General features: G+C 36.5%; 2 protein-coding genes across 2 annotated transcripts; one reads left to right on the top strand and one right to left on the bottom strand.

Annotated features, from left to right (window-relative positions):
- The first annotated feature begins 242 nt into the window (after positions 1-242).
- Positions 243-9979, top strand: psmd13 (proteasome 26S subunit, non-ATPase 13). Its single transcript, XM_067436754.1, has 13 exons — positions 243-446; positions 955-1033; positions 1117-1151; positions 1583-1638; positions 1748-1791; positions 1875-1961; positions 5095-5266; positions 5468-5547; positions 6045-6170; positions 6267-6329; positions 6504-6584; positions 6976-7092; positions 9758-9979. Exons 1-13 carry the CDS (start codon positions 346-348, stop codon positions 9851-9853), a joined length of 1137 nt encoding a protein of 378 aa, XP_067292855.1. The 5' UTR covers positions 243-345; the 3' UTR covers positions 9854-9979.
- A 2025-nt stretch (positions 9980-12004) lies between these two features.
- On the bottom strand, positions 12005-13511 carry cox8b (cytochrome c oxidase subunit 8B). Its single transcript, XM_067436187.1, has 2 exons — positions 13152-13511; positions 12005-12244 (listed from the first exon to the last, which is right to left on the bottom strand). Exons 1-2 carry the CDS (start codon positions 13260-13262, stop codon positions 12134-12136), a joined length of 222 nt encoding a protein of 73 aa, XP_067292288.1. The 5' UTR covers positions 13263-13511; the 3' UTR covers positions 12005-12133.
- Between the last annotated feature and the right edge of the window lie 6843 nt (positions 13512-20354).

Below are 20354 nucleotides of genomic sequence, written 5' to 3'. Positions count from 1 at the left end.
ACATAACATGACCCTATGATCCCGACCTTGAGGAACCTTTCATTTTTCATATAAACAAAATGTTATATTGTGTTGCTTTGTGTAATACTCTTGTGATTATTTCCGTATGCCCCATTAAATCCATCTTATTGTTAATTATGTAACCTTTAATTTGCACAAAAGAAAAGTCCGTTAACGACTAAAAAAGACGTTGGCGCTTCTGTGTATCATCCGCTGCTCTAGGTGGCGTTAGCCTTGGGTTCTCCTCCGCGTCCATTTATTTTATTGTTGCAGAATCAGATTGATTCGTGACAGCAGCGAGAGCTTCATTTTTCTCTATTTTCTCACTCAAAAAATACTTTCAAGATGAAAGATGTCATTGGATACCTCAAACAACAGCAGAGCAAGAGTCCGACGCCCGAGATGGCCGCGGTGTGGCACTCACTGGAGGACCTCCACAACAGAAAGTATGAATGATGTGCTTGAATGCTGGCTAGCTGAGTCATTTAGCATGCTAAGCTAAAGGCAACTTAAGTCTTAAATTATTTACTCAAATGGATATTATCTACTTTGTCCACGTTGAATAGTGTTTAAATAAAGTGGTGGCCGTTTATTGGCGTAATAGTATGTATACATATATATGATGCAGTTCTTGTAAAATGAGTTCAAGTGGCTTGCAAGTCATTGCTGAAGTGGGGTATTTGTTATGTACTGTTATTGTTTTCAAGTCTCTCATCTGAGATCAGAGTCATTGAGGGTTTACAACATTATATAGTAGACCGATTCCTCATATAATACACTGCTAAACCCGTATTTAATTCATTGAAATGGAGCAACATTTGTCATATCAGTGACTGACCTGCTTGAGCGTCTTAAAATAGCAGCCCTTCAGTTCATGATAGATGGATGTATATGTATAGATAGATAGATAGATGGATAGATAGCATGTTAAGAGTTTTCTGCCTTTTTTGTCAGATTGTGGCATCAGTTGACTCTGAAGCTGACAGACTTTGTGCAGGACCCCTGTTTCTCCAAAGGGGACGGTCTCATCCAGGTACCAGCTCAGAATTCAGCATTTCACACTTCAGAAATGTGATGTGGAACATTTTATTTATAAGTTTCATTTGCTTTCCACAGCTCTATGAAAACTTCCTCAGTGATTTTGAACACAGGTAAGAAAAAAATTCCCCATGCATATGAAAAGCGATTTTCCCAGTTGGTGATAATAAAGCAGAAAATCATTCAACCTCAGCTCATTGTGATGCTCTTGTTCATTAGTTAACATGAACTGCCCGTATAAAGAATGTATTAATCTTTGTAAATGTTCATTTCAATATTTACTAATACTATATTAAATTCTTGTAAACATTAGTTAATGCACTGTGAACTAACACGAACAAACCATGAACGGCTGTATTTTTATTACGGTAACTAACGTTAACAGAAGAACAAATACAGTAACACATACTGCTCATAGTTAGTTAATACATTAACTAATGTTGACTAATGAAACCTTATTGTAAAGTTAACCTTGATGCTTCTAGAAAACGATTTAATAAAATCTATATATGTATATATTCATCTCTCTTTTTTTTCTTGACAGAATCAACCCGTTGTCCTTAGTAGAAATCATCCTTCATGTTGCGAAACAAATGCCAGGTACATCATGTTTCTCAATAGAGTTGATCAGTGATTTCCATCGCAACAAAAATGCTACTTTGTTGTAAAATGTATTGTAATATTAATAGCATATGTCTTTTTTTAACAGATCCAAATACAGCCATCACCTTTCTTGAGAAAACAAAGGAGAAGGTAGCGAGTTGTTCTTTGTTTTAGCTCTAAGTTAACAGCGGGATTGGCAACATATTGAAATCATTGTCGTTTTCCTCTGTCAGGTTAAATCCAGCGAAGAGGCCGTCATCCTCTGCAAAACCTCAATCGGCAGCCTCAAGCTCAACATCAGCGACCTCCCAGCGACAAAGGTTATTCATATTACCGTCTGTTTCTTTTCTTAAGGTGCAGTCACATTTGCAGGTGCTCTTTTTGCAGGCAAAATCCAGCCATTTCAATAGGAATCTACATTATCAGGAGTTTTGCGTGAGTTTTTTTCCCCACGCACTATTGCCAATGGACCTTTTTTATAGGGTTGTGCCAATTGATGGTAGTACCATGTATCGATGAATACAAATTATTATTATTAATGATATTTTATAATTAAATAATATTTTATTATTAATTATATTAGATCCGCAGCTCTTAAAGTGTCAGCAGCCGAAAATTCCTGCTGTCGTCTCTATAATAACATGAATCAAACAAAAAGACAAAGAGAAAATTTGCTGATCATGAATCAATAACTTTTTTTTAACTATATTTGTAATGGATATTTTATTTATAAAGTGCAATGTTTTGATTACAGTTTCTTTACCTGAATAACTGAATCTTTATTTTAATCAAATCTTTGTTTAGTTCTATGTATTTGTGTGATTGCAAATTTTTTTTTAGTTTACTTGTCTTAAACGTGCAGTATGCAACTTTTGGCCACTAGGGGTCACTCATTCAAAATAATAACAACAGACGTACTTTAATGACGTCGGGAAAGTGCGTGTGCTCATGGGAGTTGTTGTCATTATTGCCACTGTCAACCAGCGAATCTGGCATCTCCAGCAGAAAACATGTTCACTGACAAGGTAATTGTTATATTACATCTCTATTATTGTTAAGTTTAGTTACGGCTTTTCACGTTATGTAATGCCAATCTAATGAAATAGCAGCGAGCTACCGTTACTTAACAAACTTATCAGTAACGTTAGCTAATGTGTGAGTCAGAATGTTGTGCGGGCGGTCGCTATGTCAACACACCTATAAGTTGGTAGGCTATGTTGACATATTAACCGTGCATCATAATTTGAGTTACTCAAATTATAGATATGTTGACATGGCATCCGCGATTGTCGAACATTCTGTATATCAACTGTTCAATAAGGAAATACATTTCAATTTAGTTTATCATTACCAACATAAAACAGTAAATGAGAGAACCAGCACTAGCAATACGTTGTTCATTGGAACATGCGGTGTGTCGCTCCCCACATTCATCAATCTAATAAACATTTATTTTGGAACTCAGAGATATATGAATAAGTAGATCATTATTAAATCGATATTATATGTAGCTAGTATTAACATATGATAAAAGTGACGGTCACCTTATATTAATTGACCAAGATAGTGGCATATTACCTTATGAAGCTAACGTTACCTTCTCCAGCTACATATAAAACCAATAATAGCTAGTCCATCTGCGTTTTACACATGACATCATCGTGTCACAAAATATACGGATAGAAATATACTTTTGAATCAGTTTTAAAAAGTCTCAGTTTCAGTCTCCAAAAACACAGAATCCGCCTGTTTGAAAAGCCGATGCAATACAAAATGTAACGTTATACGTATTCAGCTAAACGCGTCTCAATGTGGTCAAGATCGCTATGCAATATGCAAACATACAGCATGTTATGATTATATGATTATTATGTTAGCTGAATGGTTACTTAAATTACCTGTTTATTAAAACGAAAGCGAGATCAGCATATCTCTCTGCAGTCCGAGCTTGTCACGAAGATTTCGCCATCTTTCAAAGGCTTCTCCAAGGTTTACACGTCTCTTGCTTCTTCTACTGTCCCAAAATCTTCTCGGGTCATTTTTTTTCACTCGTACGTTTGCGCTTTGTTGAGCTGGCAAAGAGTAGTCATGATCCATTATCATACAGACTTTTTTATACGGGTGTTCCCCTTATACTGTCAGTGATCCTCTTTGAGTTTGGCGGTTCCGCAGGAAGCAAGACGCAAGACGCAAACGTGGATATGACGTGAAAGACTGGCGACATAACGGAAATAAAGACACGGTCCGTGTCTTCGAATTAAAATATTAATTTCTCTGGATTTAGAAGTTAATTGGAACTGTCGGGATAATGTAAACACACAACTTTAAAAAATATATAACATAGATATAGTGATCTTTTATATTTTTAATGCTGAAACATTACATATTGTGCCTTTAAGTAATGTTTGAAATTGATATTAGTTAGGCTAGTTGTTTTTGCTGTGGTATTTTTAAACCATAGGAAAAAGTTCCTTAATGGTATTCAGCTACAATTATATGTTTTGCGATAAGTCTTAAGGTTGCACAGGGGTTGAATATTTCCAAAAGTTTCAGAAAATTACCAAAAAATCCTGAAATGGATTCCAAAGACGAAAGACCTTCGTTCATCTTTGGAACACAAATTAAGATATTTTTGATGAAATCTGTGCGCTCTCTGACCCCTCCATAGACAGCAATTTAATGAACACTTTCAAGGCCCAGAAAGGTAGGAAAGACATCAGTAAAATCATCCATGTGACTCCAGTGGTTCAATCTTAAATTAATGAAGTGACGAGACTACTTTTTGTGCGCATAAACAAACAGAAATAAAGACTTTATTCAACAATTTAGTTCTAGCCTGTGTCAGTCTCCTATGCAGTTTACATTACAAATTACAGATGATGTAGGCCTAATGCAGTCTTTAGGTCCGAACACAGCACAATCAGCCATCGATGAAAATCAAAAGTTGCTTTAAACACCGGCTTAACAAGAAATATTGATTCTTATTATTAATTTATGGTCCACGAGTATTAAGTATTAAGCCAATAAATTAAGAGTTCATAAACCGTCATCATCCCAGATTCAGCTCTCAACGTGTCAGAATTAGTGTGATGAGTTTTTGCTTTTAATTTCAGGGAATAATTGACTGGTTTAAGACTTTTTACCAAGTTAACAAATATTTCTATGCGACATGACTCTTTTTTGCCAACTCTGTCTTTGCTCGCAAAATAATAGAAAAAGTAAACAAGTAAATGAATGATTAAATAAGTAAACGATGTCTTCCCCACTTAATATCATGTATCTGCAATCTCATAGGCTGACGGTATGACCATGGAGTATATTGCCTCACACTGCCTGTTTTGCCAGCAAAATTTTGTTAATGCGACTGTGCCTTTACTATATCCCCCTCACTTGTATTTGAGACTGTCATTCATATATTCTTTAATAATTATTTAATACTTAATAATTTTGCAGAAATTAATAGAAGAAGTGGAAGAGATGCTGAACAATCTCCCGGGTGTGACATCAGTTCACGGGCGATTTTACGATCTGTCGAGCAAATATTACCGCATCATTGGGAACCACGCTCTGTACTACAAGGATGCCCTGCGGTACTTGGGATGTGTGGAAGCAAAAGACCTGCCTGGTAAATACTCTGACCTCTGCATGATATTTGCATTTGACAGGACACTCAAAGAAACGGCGCCTTCTAGTGTTGGCTCAGCAGCTCTACAGAAATCATGAGATGGTTGAATTGTATCTGCAAAATTTCAGGTGAAAATGTGAGAAGATTCTAATGCAGTGGGTTTATGCTCACTCCAGCTTTGTGCTTTTCTTGTATAAACAGAAGCAGAGCAACAAGAAAGAGCTTTCACATTAGGTCTGGCCGGCCTGCTCGGAGAGGGGGTGTACAACTTTGGAGAACTGGTTAGTACCTGTCATTGTGCCAGTGTTATTTTGGTATTATAGTTAGTATTTATATAATATTATAGGATTTATTATGTTTGATTTAAGTTTTAGTCAGTTCATGTGCGTTTGACTTTTTAAAATTCTATTTTAGCTTTTAGTTTTTATTTATTTCCAGTTATTAATTTAAGTGCCTCAGCTTCAGTTTATAGATAAGTCAACATTTTACATTTTTGTTGGGGTTTTATTTTATTTCAACTTTATTTAAATTACATATTTTTGGTTAAAAAAAAATTTTTTAGTTAAAAATAATAACCCTGTTTCAATTTACACATTTTATATCAGTCATTTCAGATTTTTTTGCCAATTTGTATTATTTTTTAAGTTTTTTTTAAATATATATATATGTATATCATATTTATTATTATTAATAATAATTATTATTATTTTTTATTAACTTTTTCTTTTTTATATAGTTTTAGAATTGTTGCTCTAACAACATGATTTGATGTTTAAAGCTGCAGCACCCCGTCCTGCAGTCTCTGAGGAACACAGATAAACAGTGGCTGATAGACACGCTCTACGCATTTAATGCAGGCAACGTGGAGAAATTCCAAGCCCTGAAGACCGCATGGGGCCAACAGGTGAGCAGATAAATGCAAATGAAAAGTCATCAAAAGAAATGGAGGATTTCCAGTAGTATGTGAACCTGTTATGAATTTTTCTTTTCCTCCCCAAAGCCTGATCTCGCAGCTCAAGAGCCCAAACTCATGAAGAAGATCCAGCTACTCTGCGTCATGGAGGTATAAATGCTATTTATTGCAAATGTGATGAGCTGGTAAATCACTCAAGATCATTATATTATCATTAAGTTCAGCAGTACATCATTATTTGCTAATAAATGATTAAGTGGCACAGGAAGAGTTATTACTGTGAGTAACACAATGCTAAGAAGTTAATAATTGATGTCTTCATAGATGACTTTCACACGGCCAGCCAATAACAGGCAGCTGACGTTCCAGGAAATTGCACAGAGTGCCAAAATCCCAGTGAATGAGGTATGTGTGTGTAATATATATACACTGCATTACATACTTTACATATATAACACATGTATATATTTTAGCACTTTGAGATTTTGTTTAATATAAAGTGCATTATAAATAAAATTTATTATTATTATTATTATATACTGTGTATATATATATGTGTGTGTGTATAAATATATAAAGCACTTATTATAGAAAACATTTTTTATTATCGTTTATATTTAGCAAAACTTTTGGCTAAGATGTTTACTCAGACAAGCAGATTAGCAGACACAGATTAAAGCTAGTGTTAATGAAATGTTTTCAGTGTCCAGTCACCATTAAAGTGCAGGGGCATTTAATCCAGGACTAGAGTTAATCTGTGTCTGGGAGATGTTCTTATTTTTATCCTTTCCCTCAGGTGGAGCTGCTGGTGATGAAGGCACTGTCCGTCGGACTGATCAAGGGAAGCATCGATGAGGTGGAAAAGAAAGTTCACATGACCTGGGTTCAACCCAGAGTGCTGGACTTGCAGCAGGTATGTCCACCTCAACCAAACTCGACTCTCGACACACAGCATTGCACCGAAAGCCCCTTCTCAGACAGTGCTCCAGTACATCATTGGGTTCTCTTTCAACAGATTTTGTTGTCACAAGTATCTTCGTAAGCGAAGTATTAAATGAGTTATAAAGTCTTAAAAGGCTAGTTCACCCAAAAATATAATAGTTATATCATTACTCACACTAATGTCTTTCCAAAACCCATAAGACCTTTGTTCATCTTCGGAACTCGAATGAAGATATTTTTAATTAAATCGGAGAGCTTTCTGTCCCTTCATTGATAGGTATGCAACTACCACTCTTAAGCCCCAGAAAGGCATCATTAAAGGGTTACTTCAGCGATTAGCATATTGCTTTGTATCAGTAGAAACCCTGGAGTATATTCAAATGTGTGCTTTCCCCCCTCATTATCCCCCTGAGACAAGAGATTTATGCATTTTATTTCTGGAAAAATTCCTCCTATGACGCAAATCATTTTATTTACAATATATTAAAGGAAGTGTATGTAAGATTGCCAAATTTGCCATTGGCCAAAACTGGTACTGCAAACACTTTCAAATGTCTGTAGAGCGGTGTATCCCTCTTCCCCTTCCCCCTGACTCGAGGTTGCCAGATAGGGTTGCAGGATCCAGCAGGACACGTTTGTAGCTGCAGCTGTGGTAACTAGAGCAGATCTGGCAACCTGGATGCAGAAACACTACTGACTTTGTGATTGGTAGATAGGTGGAGGGCGGAGCTTCAGGCCAAAACACAACATTTCAACATCAACATCAGTTGAGGGCTGCAACAACAACTTTTAAATGAAAATATCCTGGCCGGAACAACTGCTGTCAGTGATATAAGTATTTGAAATTAAAACGATTTCTTAATGTCTAGTGACATATCAGGGCCATTTTATGATTAATTAAAATACATTTCTTACATACAGTTCCTTTAATTTCCAGTGCTCATTCATGAGAGCTCCATGACGCATACATTTTGTTGATGCAAGAGCAGTCATATTAATTTGTGTTCCAAAGATGAACAAATGTTTTAAGGGTTTGGAACAACATAAGGGTAAATTAATTGATAGAATATTCATTTCTGGGTGAACTAACCCTTTAAGTTAATGCAAATAGTTCTAAGAAAATTAATCTGGTCTTAAAGTGACAGCAGCCTAATTAACTTGCTGCAGTCTGCCATTAATGATGAGCAACGAACCAAAGAAAAAACGTATTCTTTTGACTGAATAACTTTTGTAGTTTTAAACAGATCTAATGTTCAATTGATTTATGCATATACAATTTATAATTTGGGAAAATTGTTTGAAATTCACTTCAATTTAGTTATATTTTTTTAAACACCTATAAAATGGTAAGAAACTACATCTAAGTTATACTGTAATGTTGAATGGCTATAATTAATGGCTAAAATTGAGAATAACAGACATCAGTTGCATTATTGGAATTGGACCAGTAATGCTGGCTGTCATGCGTAGTACTTACTAAAATGCCATTAAATACATTTAAAGGTGTCATGAACTGACTTTTTAAATCTTTTTATACTTTTGTCTAAGGTCAACTAATGACATTTATGTGGTTTTTACAATCAAAAACATCATAATTAATAAGTAATAGGCTATTTTCTACACTGGTTTAAGACTCAGCTGAACGCTGGGTTTTGATGGGCGTGCAGCACTGAAGACTTGGAAGTAAACGCCCTCGGCTAGGATTGGATAAGATTTGCATATTTAATGAGCTTCTTTATCAAACAAACACAATGATTTATTTCTCATCCACCTGCGATTGATTGGAATATTATTTTTGTATTACAAGGCCCACCTAATCGGTCGATATAAGCGCAAACCGCCCTTTAAATGTCAAATCAAGAGAGAGTGAACAGCGCAGATCAAAAAAAATTATGAGATTCATCGGCCTGCCGAGGGGCTTCCGTTTTGGTAGCTGTCTGTAAAACACATAGCCCGAGGACGTTGGGCTTTGCTAGCCCTGGCCCATACATGTCTGAGTCCAGCGTGCTAAAGGTATGTTCTGTTAGACACACACACACTCAAACAAAATGATCTATAACAATGCAATACTATTACATATAAAAAACACGTTTTACTCACGTAAGTGTGTTGCACCATTCCTGTCGGATCCAATATAGTAGGCACATAATTGTGTTTTAATCTCAATATGTCTGCAAATCCAGCTCGATCTGAGACATGTTTACAAACGATTCTACAGTTAAATGATGCAAACACGCATACAATGTCTTCTCCACTTGAACAGGAAAGTCATTCAAAATAAAGTTCAACCGCTCATTCCTAATATTAGGATCCGAAGGAAGCTTATGCTGCAACTTTGTTCTTCCACATCCAGGAAAAAGTGCAATATCTCGCAATATAATATCTTGCAAAATATGCACAATATAAGCGCAGTTTTCCACATGATCGTTTTCTGGGCCTTGTGTCTATAAAAGCTTTTCTTTGACTTACAAGGATGTTTGCAGCTCTGAAACTTACAGGATATTCTTATATTACCATGAACAAAACCTAAAGGGAAAGTTGATTTGTTTAAACTCTTGATGGTTTCTACATTATTTTATGTCAATGTCTTGGTTGTTTTTGCATGTCAAACACAAACTCCCCCCCCATCTCCACAGATTAAAGGCATGAAGGATCGTCTGGACCTCTGGTGTGGGGATGTTAAGAACATGGCTATATTGGTGGAACACCAGGCTCAGGACATCCTCACTTAGAAATGTTCTTCACGTCGTCTGACCCATCCGAACGTTCCCTTACATTGCATTCTTCACATGCCTCAGTTCTTTTTTGGATACGTGTCAGTATCTTCATTATGTCATTAAAGTAACTTGTTTTCACAATCCTTTGTTTTTGTTTTTTGTATTAAATGCAGAATTTAAATAGCCTGGATGCCAGCCGAACTTAGCCCCGCCCACAATTTTTTTAGGTCGGGCGGTTCGGTCTGGCCTCGATTCATAGAGGAGTAATTATCCCCAAACAGAAACTGTTCGGACCAATGAAATCATCAGCGCGGGCTTTAGATGATGATCAACAGTAACGTAATCATGCACGTCATCAAAGGAGCTTGGATTATATTTGTTCAAATCTTAAACGGAGAGCTTGTTTGTATATGCATTCACCTTCACAATTTCTATCAGAAATGATGATCATGATTGGTAAGTACTCTGTGTATCATTAAATTCTTTTATTTTTTTACAACACCGGCAAAGATCGTTTATTCCAGCATGTGTGCAGACAGGGTTTCAAGTTTTCACAGAAAAACCCGCCAACTACTAGCCTTAAACAATAGCTTCTCAGGAGTTCTCCGGGGGAAAAAAAGGGTGTTTGGGGGGTAAAATGTTTTATTTTGGCAAGGTTGCCTGCTAAAGTTCACACTCATGGGTCTATCGCGGACATAGAAAACAACCCGCAGGGGAAAACGCGGACTTGGCAACACAGTGCAGTTGAGCTCTTGACATTTGATAATGCGTTGCTTCGTTGCTCTGATTGGTTGTAGGTCTGTCCAATTGATGTCTTTCCTGGTTCGGTTGAAACACACCCAATAATCACAGTCCAATGGAGCAGTTTCAGACTCATATTCTGAATTGAGTATGACCACGCCAGGCTAGAATTTAAAGATAGTTTACCTAAAAAGGAAAATTCAACAATCTTGAAAATGTCATGTTTTATGTTCTGCAGAAAATTTTTTGACATTAGGGTGAGTAAATGATGACAATCTTAAGTTTTGCCCAAACTATCACTTAATTATATTGAGTCTGATCTTTGAAAGAGATTTTTTTCCCTATTCATCTGAACCACAATTACATTTATCATTAAACTATTTTTTATGAATATGATGATCATAAGGGATCTGTATTGGCTGATTAGATCAGCACTGTAATGTGTGTCCTCCCTGAGCTAAAATCTAAAATGAAATGCAGTTACTCCCACATCCTGTGCTGAGACAATGGACCGTGCTATAAAAAAACTGTCCAAAATCATCCTACACTGCTGAGAGTAGATGACGACATGCTTTTCCTGCACATTTTAATTCGTTTTGTATCCTGGCTACACAATTCCACTGTATCAGATCCAAGGCACATTTCTAGTGTTGACGGTTTCCATGCATCTGTTTACAAATATCAAATCAGTATCCTTCATCATGCACTCTTTTTAAGGTAATCTTTTTTTTACCTTTTTAATAATTCCAGATTTGTTTATCATGTAGTTTAACATGCATTATTCATACAACTGGTTTACCCAGCATTATTTTATTTATTTATTTTTTTGCTGAATAATGTCAGAACAGTCATTCATAAGTCGCATGGTATTTTTTTTGGCAATATCCAGCAATACATTGTATGTGTAAAATTATCCTTTTTTTATGCCAAAAATCATTAGGATATATTAAGTAAAGATCATGTTTCATGAAGATATTTTGTAAATATATGCATTTTATTAGTAGTAATGTGTGTTGCTAAGGACTTCATTTGGACAACTTTAAAGGCGATTTTCTCAATATTTAGATTTTCTTGCACCCTTAGATTCGATTTTCTAATATCATCCAATCCTAACAAACAATACATCAATGGAAAGCTTATTAATTCATGTTTTCAGATGATGTATACGTCACAATTTCCCAAAATTTGTAGTGCATTTCAAACATATATACTTTTTAGTAAAAAATCATTTTGACATGTGTCCTTATTGCAACAGTTGGGCACTTGCAAGTTGCAAAAAACTTAAATGTAAAATGTCAGCTTTACTTTTAATTTGTATGTAAGCCTTTTTTAATCATCTTCAATCATCTTAGTGTCCGAATAGATTGTCCTTCTGTTCGTTGACTTGTGATCATCTAACAGCAACATTAAAGCAACATAGCCATGTACATTTTAATATATTTTAATTGATACAGACCAGGAGCCACAAGATGAGGCGTTCAAGTACATTCATTTATTTAAACATTCAATGGTTAAATAGACTTCGTAAGGAGGAATGCTCGAAGACGGAGACAGTTATTCTTGGGCGGCACCTGGGCGGTTCTTGTAGCCCTCCAAATGTGACAGGATCCATCCAGAAGGGCCCAGGATGGTCACGAAAAAGGTCGCCATCGCAATGACTTGCTCCTGCATCAAGAACAGTGACAGTTGTGAAATGCAGAAATGTAATATTTTAGTGATAGACAAATGTTTTAGTGATAGACTAAACAAATTATTTCTATCCATGCATTAAAATCAAGCTGGCCTTATTTTTGGTGCTATTTTCCTTAGAGAATATCATGTTTTTTAATTATTATTTAGCTAAACAGTAGTTAGTATGATAGTACTTCCAAACTATCCCAGATGGAAAATAAAATACATTTGAGGTATTTGTTTTTAGTAATAGACTGACTATCCAAGTTTAGCCTTTTCCTTAGAGACTATATCATGTATGTGATATTTATTTGGGCAAAAAGTAGTAGTCCAAAACTACCCCAGATGGGAAATAAAATGAGGTATGTGTGTTTTGGGACATGATTTATAGCTGGTCTAAAATGTTTTTAGCTGGCAATGAACCAATGTTTGAAACCATCTATTTGGCTGAATAGCGAATGACCTGCTAAAAATTCCAAACATGGATGAACTTTATTTGTCTGACAAGGTCATAAAATTGGCTGTTTTCCAGAAACGTATAAGGGCGCGACGCACTTCAAACACATTCATTACATTACATACTCTTAAATGTATTTCTTCATTATGACTATCGATATGTCGACATCACATAAAGCTGGCCCGCGCGCCATTTCCAGACAGTAGGCTACGTGAGCGCGCAAATACGATCAATGGCGTTATTGGAATTTGTCCTGACATTTAATTACATTGCCTTATATACATTTAATTTACATGTATTCATAGCAGAATTGAACAGCTTCGCCTATTCATGTTTTTAAATAGTATTCATAACTTGCATTTCACAGGGCGTCAAACACTCTCGCGCGCTGCGCGCAGTCAGTCTGGTGGTCAAAGTGCGCAGTTAAAGTCAAATCATACTCACCCCAGTGGACAGCACATGTTTGGCTGGTTTGGCTGAAATGTTGGCTTTAGGGATGATTTGATGTCTCATCGCAGCCCTCAGCAGGTTGAAAGAGCAGTTAAAGGCTGACATTGTCCTGTTGTTGGATATCCAAAAGCTAAAGTATATTTGCGCCACTTGCGCGCGGCTCGAGTGGTAATGCGCCCTTACAGGGAAAGCGAGAGCTGCAATTTCTTGTCCACCTGCCAAGTCCTATTTAAGGTCAGGGCGAGGAAAAAAAGTAATGTGTGTTTCTGCCAATCCGCTGCGCTTTTGATAAGCTCGGTCTGTTTAATTGGCTGCCCCGCTGCCGTCTGCGTGAGGACGCAAGATGGAGAGTGTTTTCGTGCCTGCTGTCAGATGGATGCGACCTGCAAGACGTCTTATAATTTAAGGTCTTCTCTACGAAAGCACTGAACCACAGAATTTATAAGGCAAAAATGCGCTGTTTCGTGCGTATTGTTCTTGTTTCTATATTTTTATCCATATTTGTAACGTTTTCTTACATTTCAGTATCGTGTTGTGTGTGTATTCGTGTTGTATTGCATTGCAACAAATTACTACACTATTTTAGGGCTGATATACTGTAGCCTATACTGTCTTCACTCTCAGTCACCTGCAAAATGTAGGCTACGCAACTTGCAACTCATCAAACACTTGCACTGTTGAAAAACATGTTCAACAAGTAGCTAACTGTTAACTTCGGTTAACCACTCCTTCTGTCTAATCAATATGTACCAGAAGATGGAGCTATATGATTTTTATTCAGCAACGATTGACCATTCAATCGACGCTATAGCCTACTCTTTTCAACTTTTCTATTCACCAATCCAAAAACTAATTTTAATTAGCTATTTTAAACACACCGTGTCACAACGTGTTTCTTGAGCACCAAATCTGCAGAATGATTTCTGAAAGGATGTTTGTATTCAGCATTATCACAGCCTACGGTTTAGTTATTTAAAATTGTAATATTTCATAATATTAGTCTACTGTTGTTTTTTTGTTTGTTTGTTTTTATGAATTAAATGCATCCTTGGTGTGCAAGAGATTTCACACACATACACAAAAATTTTAAAAAATCTTGCCGACCCTAAACTTTTTATTTTATTTTTTATTTTAGCATGTAAGCATCTTAAAGAACACATGCAAATCGCAAACAATTCATATTCTATCTTTATCTTATGTTTATTAGGCTACCTTAATTTGGTCTTTCAAAAGTAGATAGCGTTATGACGTCAGGCGTGTTTAAGTTTCCTTCACGTGCATTAGGAAATAATTCCCACTTCTGAAGTTGTGATTACGAGCTCAAAGCATTCAAATTTTGACTTGGCGTTCATGTCCATTTTATTTAACTAGGAAACAAATAGGCCTATTTATACGATCATAACCTACGTGAAGGCATGCAGCTTCGTCACTTTCGTCGGAGCAATATCGTTTACCTTCACAACAAAAAGTATAGGCTACATTATTATTATTATTTTTACAGTTTCTCAATTGCCAAAACACTATTTATGAAACCTGGCTTCATTTTCTGAAAACATTAAACACAAAACCCCCAATAAACACAGAAGGTTCCCCTAACGTCCCCATATGGTTCCCGTTTGGTTATTTTTGAGGGGAACCAACCAAATAAGAACGTTCTGGAAACGTTCTCTATTGGTTGTGTTTTTGAAACCCAAAGAGAACCTTCCCAGAACGTTCACTGTAGGTTATTTTTAGGTTTTATTTTATAACCTAAAGAGAATCTTCCCAGAACGTTCCCTGAGGGTAGTTTTTTTAGATTTTTTTTTTTTATAATAAATGTGGGGTATTTCGTATATTTCGTTGCTGCGCGCCTCCGATCTGCACGCGCTTCTCCAGCACGCGCTTTCTTCTGTCTTCTACAGAAAGACGCGCACTCGCGTAATTTAAAATATAACGGTCGTTTCGTTTTTACCGACTGACTGACATTAGTTTATCGATCTTTATAGAATAGTAAGTTATAATGAATGAATATACGAGTTTAAATAGTGTTATTTTAGAGAGATTTTACACGTAAACGAAGACAACATTATGTTGACCCAGAATTTTTTGTTTAACGTTACTGACCAAAAGAGAGAAGTTGGCTACGTCCCGTTAATTCGGTGGTAAGAAATTAATGAAATGTTATCAGTTAAAGTAATATTTATTATTTTTTTTAATGTCGGTGAATAAAATTTATATTTTTAAACCCATATTTTATTGTATTGAAGTCATTATTTGGCACTTAACGTAAAACCTGTTTGTGCAGTGTCAGTGAGAGGCCTAACTACAAGTTACAAAACTACATTAATGCATTACATTCGATCTTATTTAATCCTCCATATGAAGTTTTTTTTTTTGCTTGCAATATTTATATTGATTAAACAAGTTAAAAACATGACATTGTTTGTAGTAGCCTACTAGGCTGATTACGTCCATTGATCCGTCTTCCATGCCGCTTAACGGGACGCGAATGCTGAGCTATTACTGACGTACAGCAGGGTAAATCAATGGAGGAAAGAGGTTAGGGCAACGTTCTGGGAATTTTCTGAAAACTTTCTGGGAAGGTTAGGGGAACGTTCTGAGAACGTTCTGGGAAGGTTAGGGGAACGTTCTCCAAACCAACAGGGAATGTTCTATTTACGTGAAGAAAACTTTCTGGCTAACCAATAGAGAACGTTAGGACGTCTGTTCTGGGAACGTTCTGGTAACTAGAAACTAAAGTTCCCAGAACGTTCTGGGAACCAAAAATTGTTATCTGGGCCTCACCTTCAAGATTTACAAAACCGCCACTGGTAAATTTAAACTTTCGCCCTTAAAACATGCAGTTATAGTCTACCTGTGTTCAAAATCAAACACTGCTCTCAAATTATAAACAAAGTGATCAAAATGATATCAAGCAGTCGGTAAACAATACACCAAAAAATAGAAAACACATTGTTCAAAACAGCTAGCCGTAACTCTCAGGGAGAAGTACATTTTTAATCTCAAAACAAATATCATATTTTTCTGTCATTGTCTTTAGATAAATGAAAACATGTTCTAGTAGCTCAAAATGTTTTAGAAATTCCTTTACTTTGCAATTTTTTGTTCTTCCTCATAGCGTTACCACTAGGCCTATCAGATCGTTCTCATGAAATGCTTGTATATAGCACGAATTGTATTTATCGCGCGATTTATAAGGCAAAATTAGTTTTTACTAATTGTTGACTGTTCAGTTCATAAAATTTTACATAAAAAAAAGTATTGCCGCTAGATGGCCTTAATGAGCTAGACGAGGACATTAACGGGAACATTCATTGAGAAAAGTATTAACGAATGACATCGCCAGCACGATAATGACACTGAGGAGAAGACTTGAGCCTTTAAATACAATATTTAATGCATTAGTAGGCTAGACAATCGATTAAGAAATGAAGACGAATACAACAATCTTCTTCGGACAAGTATCTGGTCAACACAACACAATTGACAGATTGGTTTGCTACACCTTTAATGTAGGCTAATGCAATTCAAATTTCGCTCCAAAATCTAAAATAAGCTAAACAGGTCAACTATTTTAAGTTGCTTAATTAGCCTACTTAATTTTTAATTATCCACGTTAAAAGCAAAACTACATGCATGGATTTTATTTACAAATCATATAGCCTATTTAATATGGTACCAAAAGCCTAAGTATGGATTTACTGCAGTAGTCCTTCATTATCGTTTAGTATAATTTCTCATAACATGCCCAAACCTCCACAGCACGACAGCAGTCACTAAGCTGAAAAATGACACATGGATTTAACACATACAAAATAACCCATCATGTCTTTACATTATAGCATGGGCCATGATGGTTACAGCAGTTGACTTTTGTATTCGGAGAAAGAACGTAGGAACACTTAAAAGGGCATGACAAATCATGACACAAGGCTGACATCACACACAACGTACCAATGCAATCCCTCGCGAACAATTATAACATTTGATGTTTGCATACATACTAGCACACCATTACGACATCCTTCATGAATAAACATGAGATCTGTCATTTGTATAAGTATATAGGCCTACCAACCAGAGCCATACGTAGGCTACCGTCACATGCAAATATAGTCTCAAATACAATAATTTCATTGGCTGCTGTGCGTGTTGGCGCGTTGACGCCCAGTTGACGCGGACAAACAGTGCGTGTTGACACGACCAGAATGTGCGTGTCAAAGAAACGCGTAAAAAAATGCCGCGTTGACGCGGACAAACTGCGTGTTGACACGACCAGAATGTGCGTGTCAAAAGCCTCTTTCACACTGCGATTCCGGCAAATACACGGATAATGCGATTCACACTGCCAGCGAAATGCCGTAATATGTGCGCTTTCACACACAACCCGTAACGGTCCCGGGTCGAGCTGACACGTGACATCCTGATGTGACGTATAATGGCGAGCGATCTCAGCTTCAGCGCGGATAGTAAGGAGCTCCGTGGTCTCGCGTTGTGTCCAGTTTGCGCACATTTCTGCTTGTTTAATTTTAGTTTCTTTTGTATACGAACACTCTGCGTTTAAAACACCGACGAGCTCTTCTGGCACAGCAGGGTTGTGTTATTGAAGAAACAAGCTCTAGGAGTCGCACGATAACTACGTACACATTGCGGCATTAGTTTCGGCTTTTGTTCACACAGCGCTCGTCCCGGGTCGAATACCGCAATGTTACTAGGTCCCCGACCCGGGTCGAATTCGGTAATCAAAGCTGGTTGCTTTCACACAGAAGGCGACCCAGCAATGTTCCGGGAATATTGCGGGTCCGACGTGCAGTGTGAAAGGGGCTAAAGAAACACGTAAAAAAATGCCGCGTTGACGTGGACAAACGCGTGCGTGTTGACACAACCAGAATGTGCGTGTCAAAGAAACACGTAAAAAATTGCCGCGTTGACACGGACAAACTGTTCGTGTTGACACGGTCAAAAGTCACGCGTTTCGGTTAAAGACAAATCTTTTGTGGTATAAATCGCATGAAGAATAGGCCTACAATTTGTGCTATATGCATTTCCATTAGATCTGGCTGATTTTTACAGTACTGGCCTAGCCTGCATATCACAAACTTGTCCTTTGTCTCTGTGATAGGCCTACTGTAATTCTTGTTCTTTGTTGATATGAACCTACAACCAGTCAAAATCAATCAGTAGCCTAGCTATACTGTTACCAAATAGAAAGCAAAATGTCCATACAATTTGTTAATTGTTTATTATACAGTTTATTAATGCACTGGTGTCTCATCATTTGAAACAGTTTAAATCAATTGTGAGTGGTTGTGTTCAATCAATGACATTGTGTTCTCCATTTGTGTTTGATTGTTGCCACTTGAGGTTACCAGTATGGATGACGTGCATTAGGGTGCAGAATGTCCCTGCGTCTCAATCAGCTCCCTAGTTCACTAGTCAGGGCACTGATTAGGACATAAGTCAATGGGCTGACTCCCTGATCAGTGCCCTGATAACTGAACTAGGGAGCAGATTGAGACGCACCCTGTGTTTTGAGAATGAGGACGTGTTTAGAGTTTTGCTGAAAAGTCTAAGTGAGATCTGCAAATTGTTTTACCATGTGACATGGTTTAAGGTATTGACAATTATCTAAATGAGTCCAGACAACTGAGAACTTTGTTCAGCCAATGGGTTTTAGTGTTTTAGCAATTAAGAAAAAAATGTAATTCTAGCCTACTTCTAGAAAATGAAGACCATAATTGGCTTCAGGTGTTTTGCTATTTTATGTTTTTAATTAGCCTAATTTATGAAGCCACTGACTTTTTCGTTACATTGTTATATTATAATGCTATATATTCTGCATAGGCAGCTTATTTTGTTGTAAAAAGCCTGCAAGTGTCGCTGAGAAAAGCCATGATAAAAACTTCCGCCACGTTTCTCACTGACACGCCCACAATTCGTAAATTCCGAACTTCCCAGTTCCCACCTGTATTTATGACTTTGTGTTCCTGTGTGTTTAACTCGAACAAGTCGGATACATATTGGAAAATACATTACATGCAATTTTAAAGATAAAAATAGTTTTAAATAAATATTTTTTTAAAGAAAATAAAGTGTGCAAATATGTTAATTTTTGATCCCTTTAACTAATTGAAGTTCTTAAATGACATCATCCTTCCGGAATTTACATATTTGGTGGGGGAAAAAATAGCACAAACACCAACATTTGATAAATTCTGTGATCTTCATTATTCTTTGCTTCCGTTAAGATTTCCACGGTGTAAATAATCATGCTATAGGCCTAACTGATCATGTTAAATTGCCTGAGCTTTACCGTTTTATGCAAACACTACTTAAAAATACAACACACGCATATTCAGAATGGGTTACTACAGTTATGTGACCTTGAGAAAGTGAATATTCTAGTTGCTTTGCAGTGCTTAATTTTTTAATTTAAGATATAAAATATAATTTTTCAACTCTGTAAAACAAAACATATTGAGAGAATATCTCCAATAACATTTTTATTGAAGTGCATGTGAGGGCAGCGAAAGGAGCCATTGCTCTCTGAGCAAGCAACACGTCTGGCTCACATGATATGATCTTTCCCTTTTGGCAGCTGTTGGAGTTTGGCAGCAAGTCTAAGGTATTTAAGGTCATCTGAAGTACTTCAGCTGCCTTGGATTTATATGTACATACAATGACTCCTGTTTAATAAGATAAGCACAACTAAAAGTGTAAAGCAACTGAAACAAATGCGGAAGCATAAAATAAGCACATATGACCACAACTAGGGATATAATTCTACTTAAGTGTGAAGGTAAAGTATGATTTATTTCCTTCATTTGTGAAACATTAAATAGCCCTATCTATAAGAACAACACAATAAGAACAACAAAGCAGACAAAAAAAAACCTAATCTTTCCTCATATTTGACAAATAGATTTATTTACTTAAACATTACAAAATATGGCACACTGTACACAAACCCTTCACTCCAATTAACGGACAAAGTTCTGCGTTGTGAACAATCCTGATTGTTTTCTTGCATTCAACGACTTGAGTTTCTGAAAGCCTTGAAGAAAACACAACAGTCAAGATAATTGAAAATAAAACAACTCAAGTGTATCTGCAACAATCAGGTATTATTGATTCACACCTTTGAGAACTGCATACCAGCTTTCCAACACTGAATTTGAAAAAATGTCATCAATGTCA

This window comes from Pseudorasbora parva, chromosome 25, assembly GCF_024679245.1.
Source record: "Pseudorasbora parva isolate DD20220531a chromosome 25, ASM2467924v1, whole genome shotgun sequence".
NCBI classification, from domain to species: domain Eukaryota; kingdom Metazoa; phylum Chordata; class Actinopteri; order Cypriniformes; family Gobionidae; genus Pseudorasbora; species Pseudorasbora parva.
Note: the sequence above shows the minus strand (reverse complement) of the source record. Positions and strands in the feature narration are given on the sequence as shown.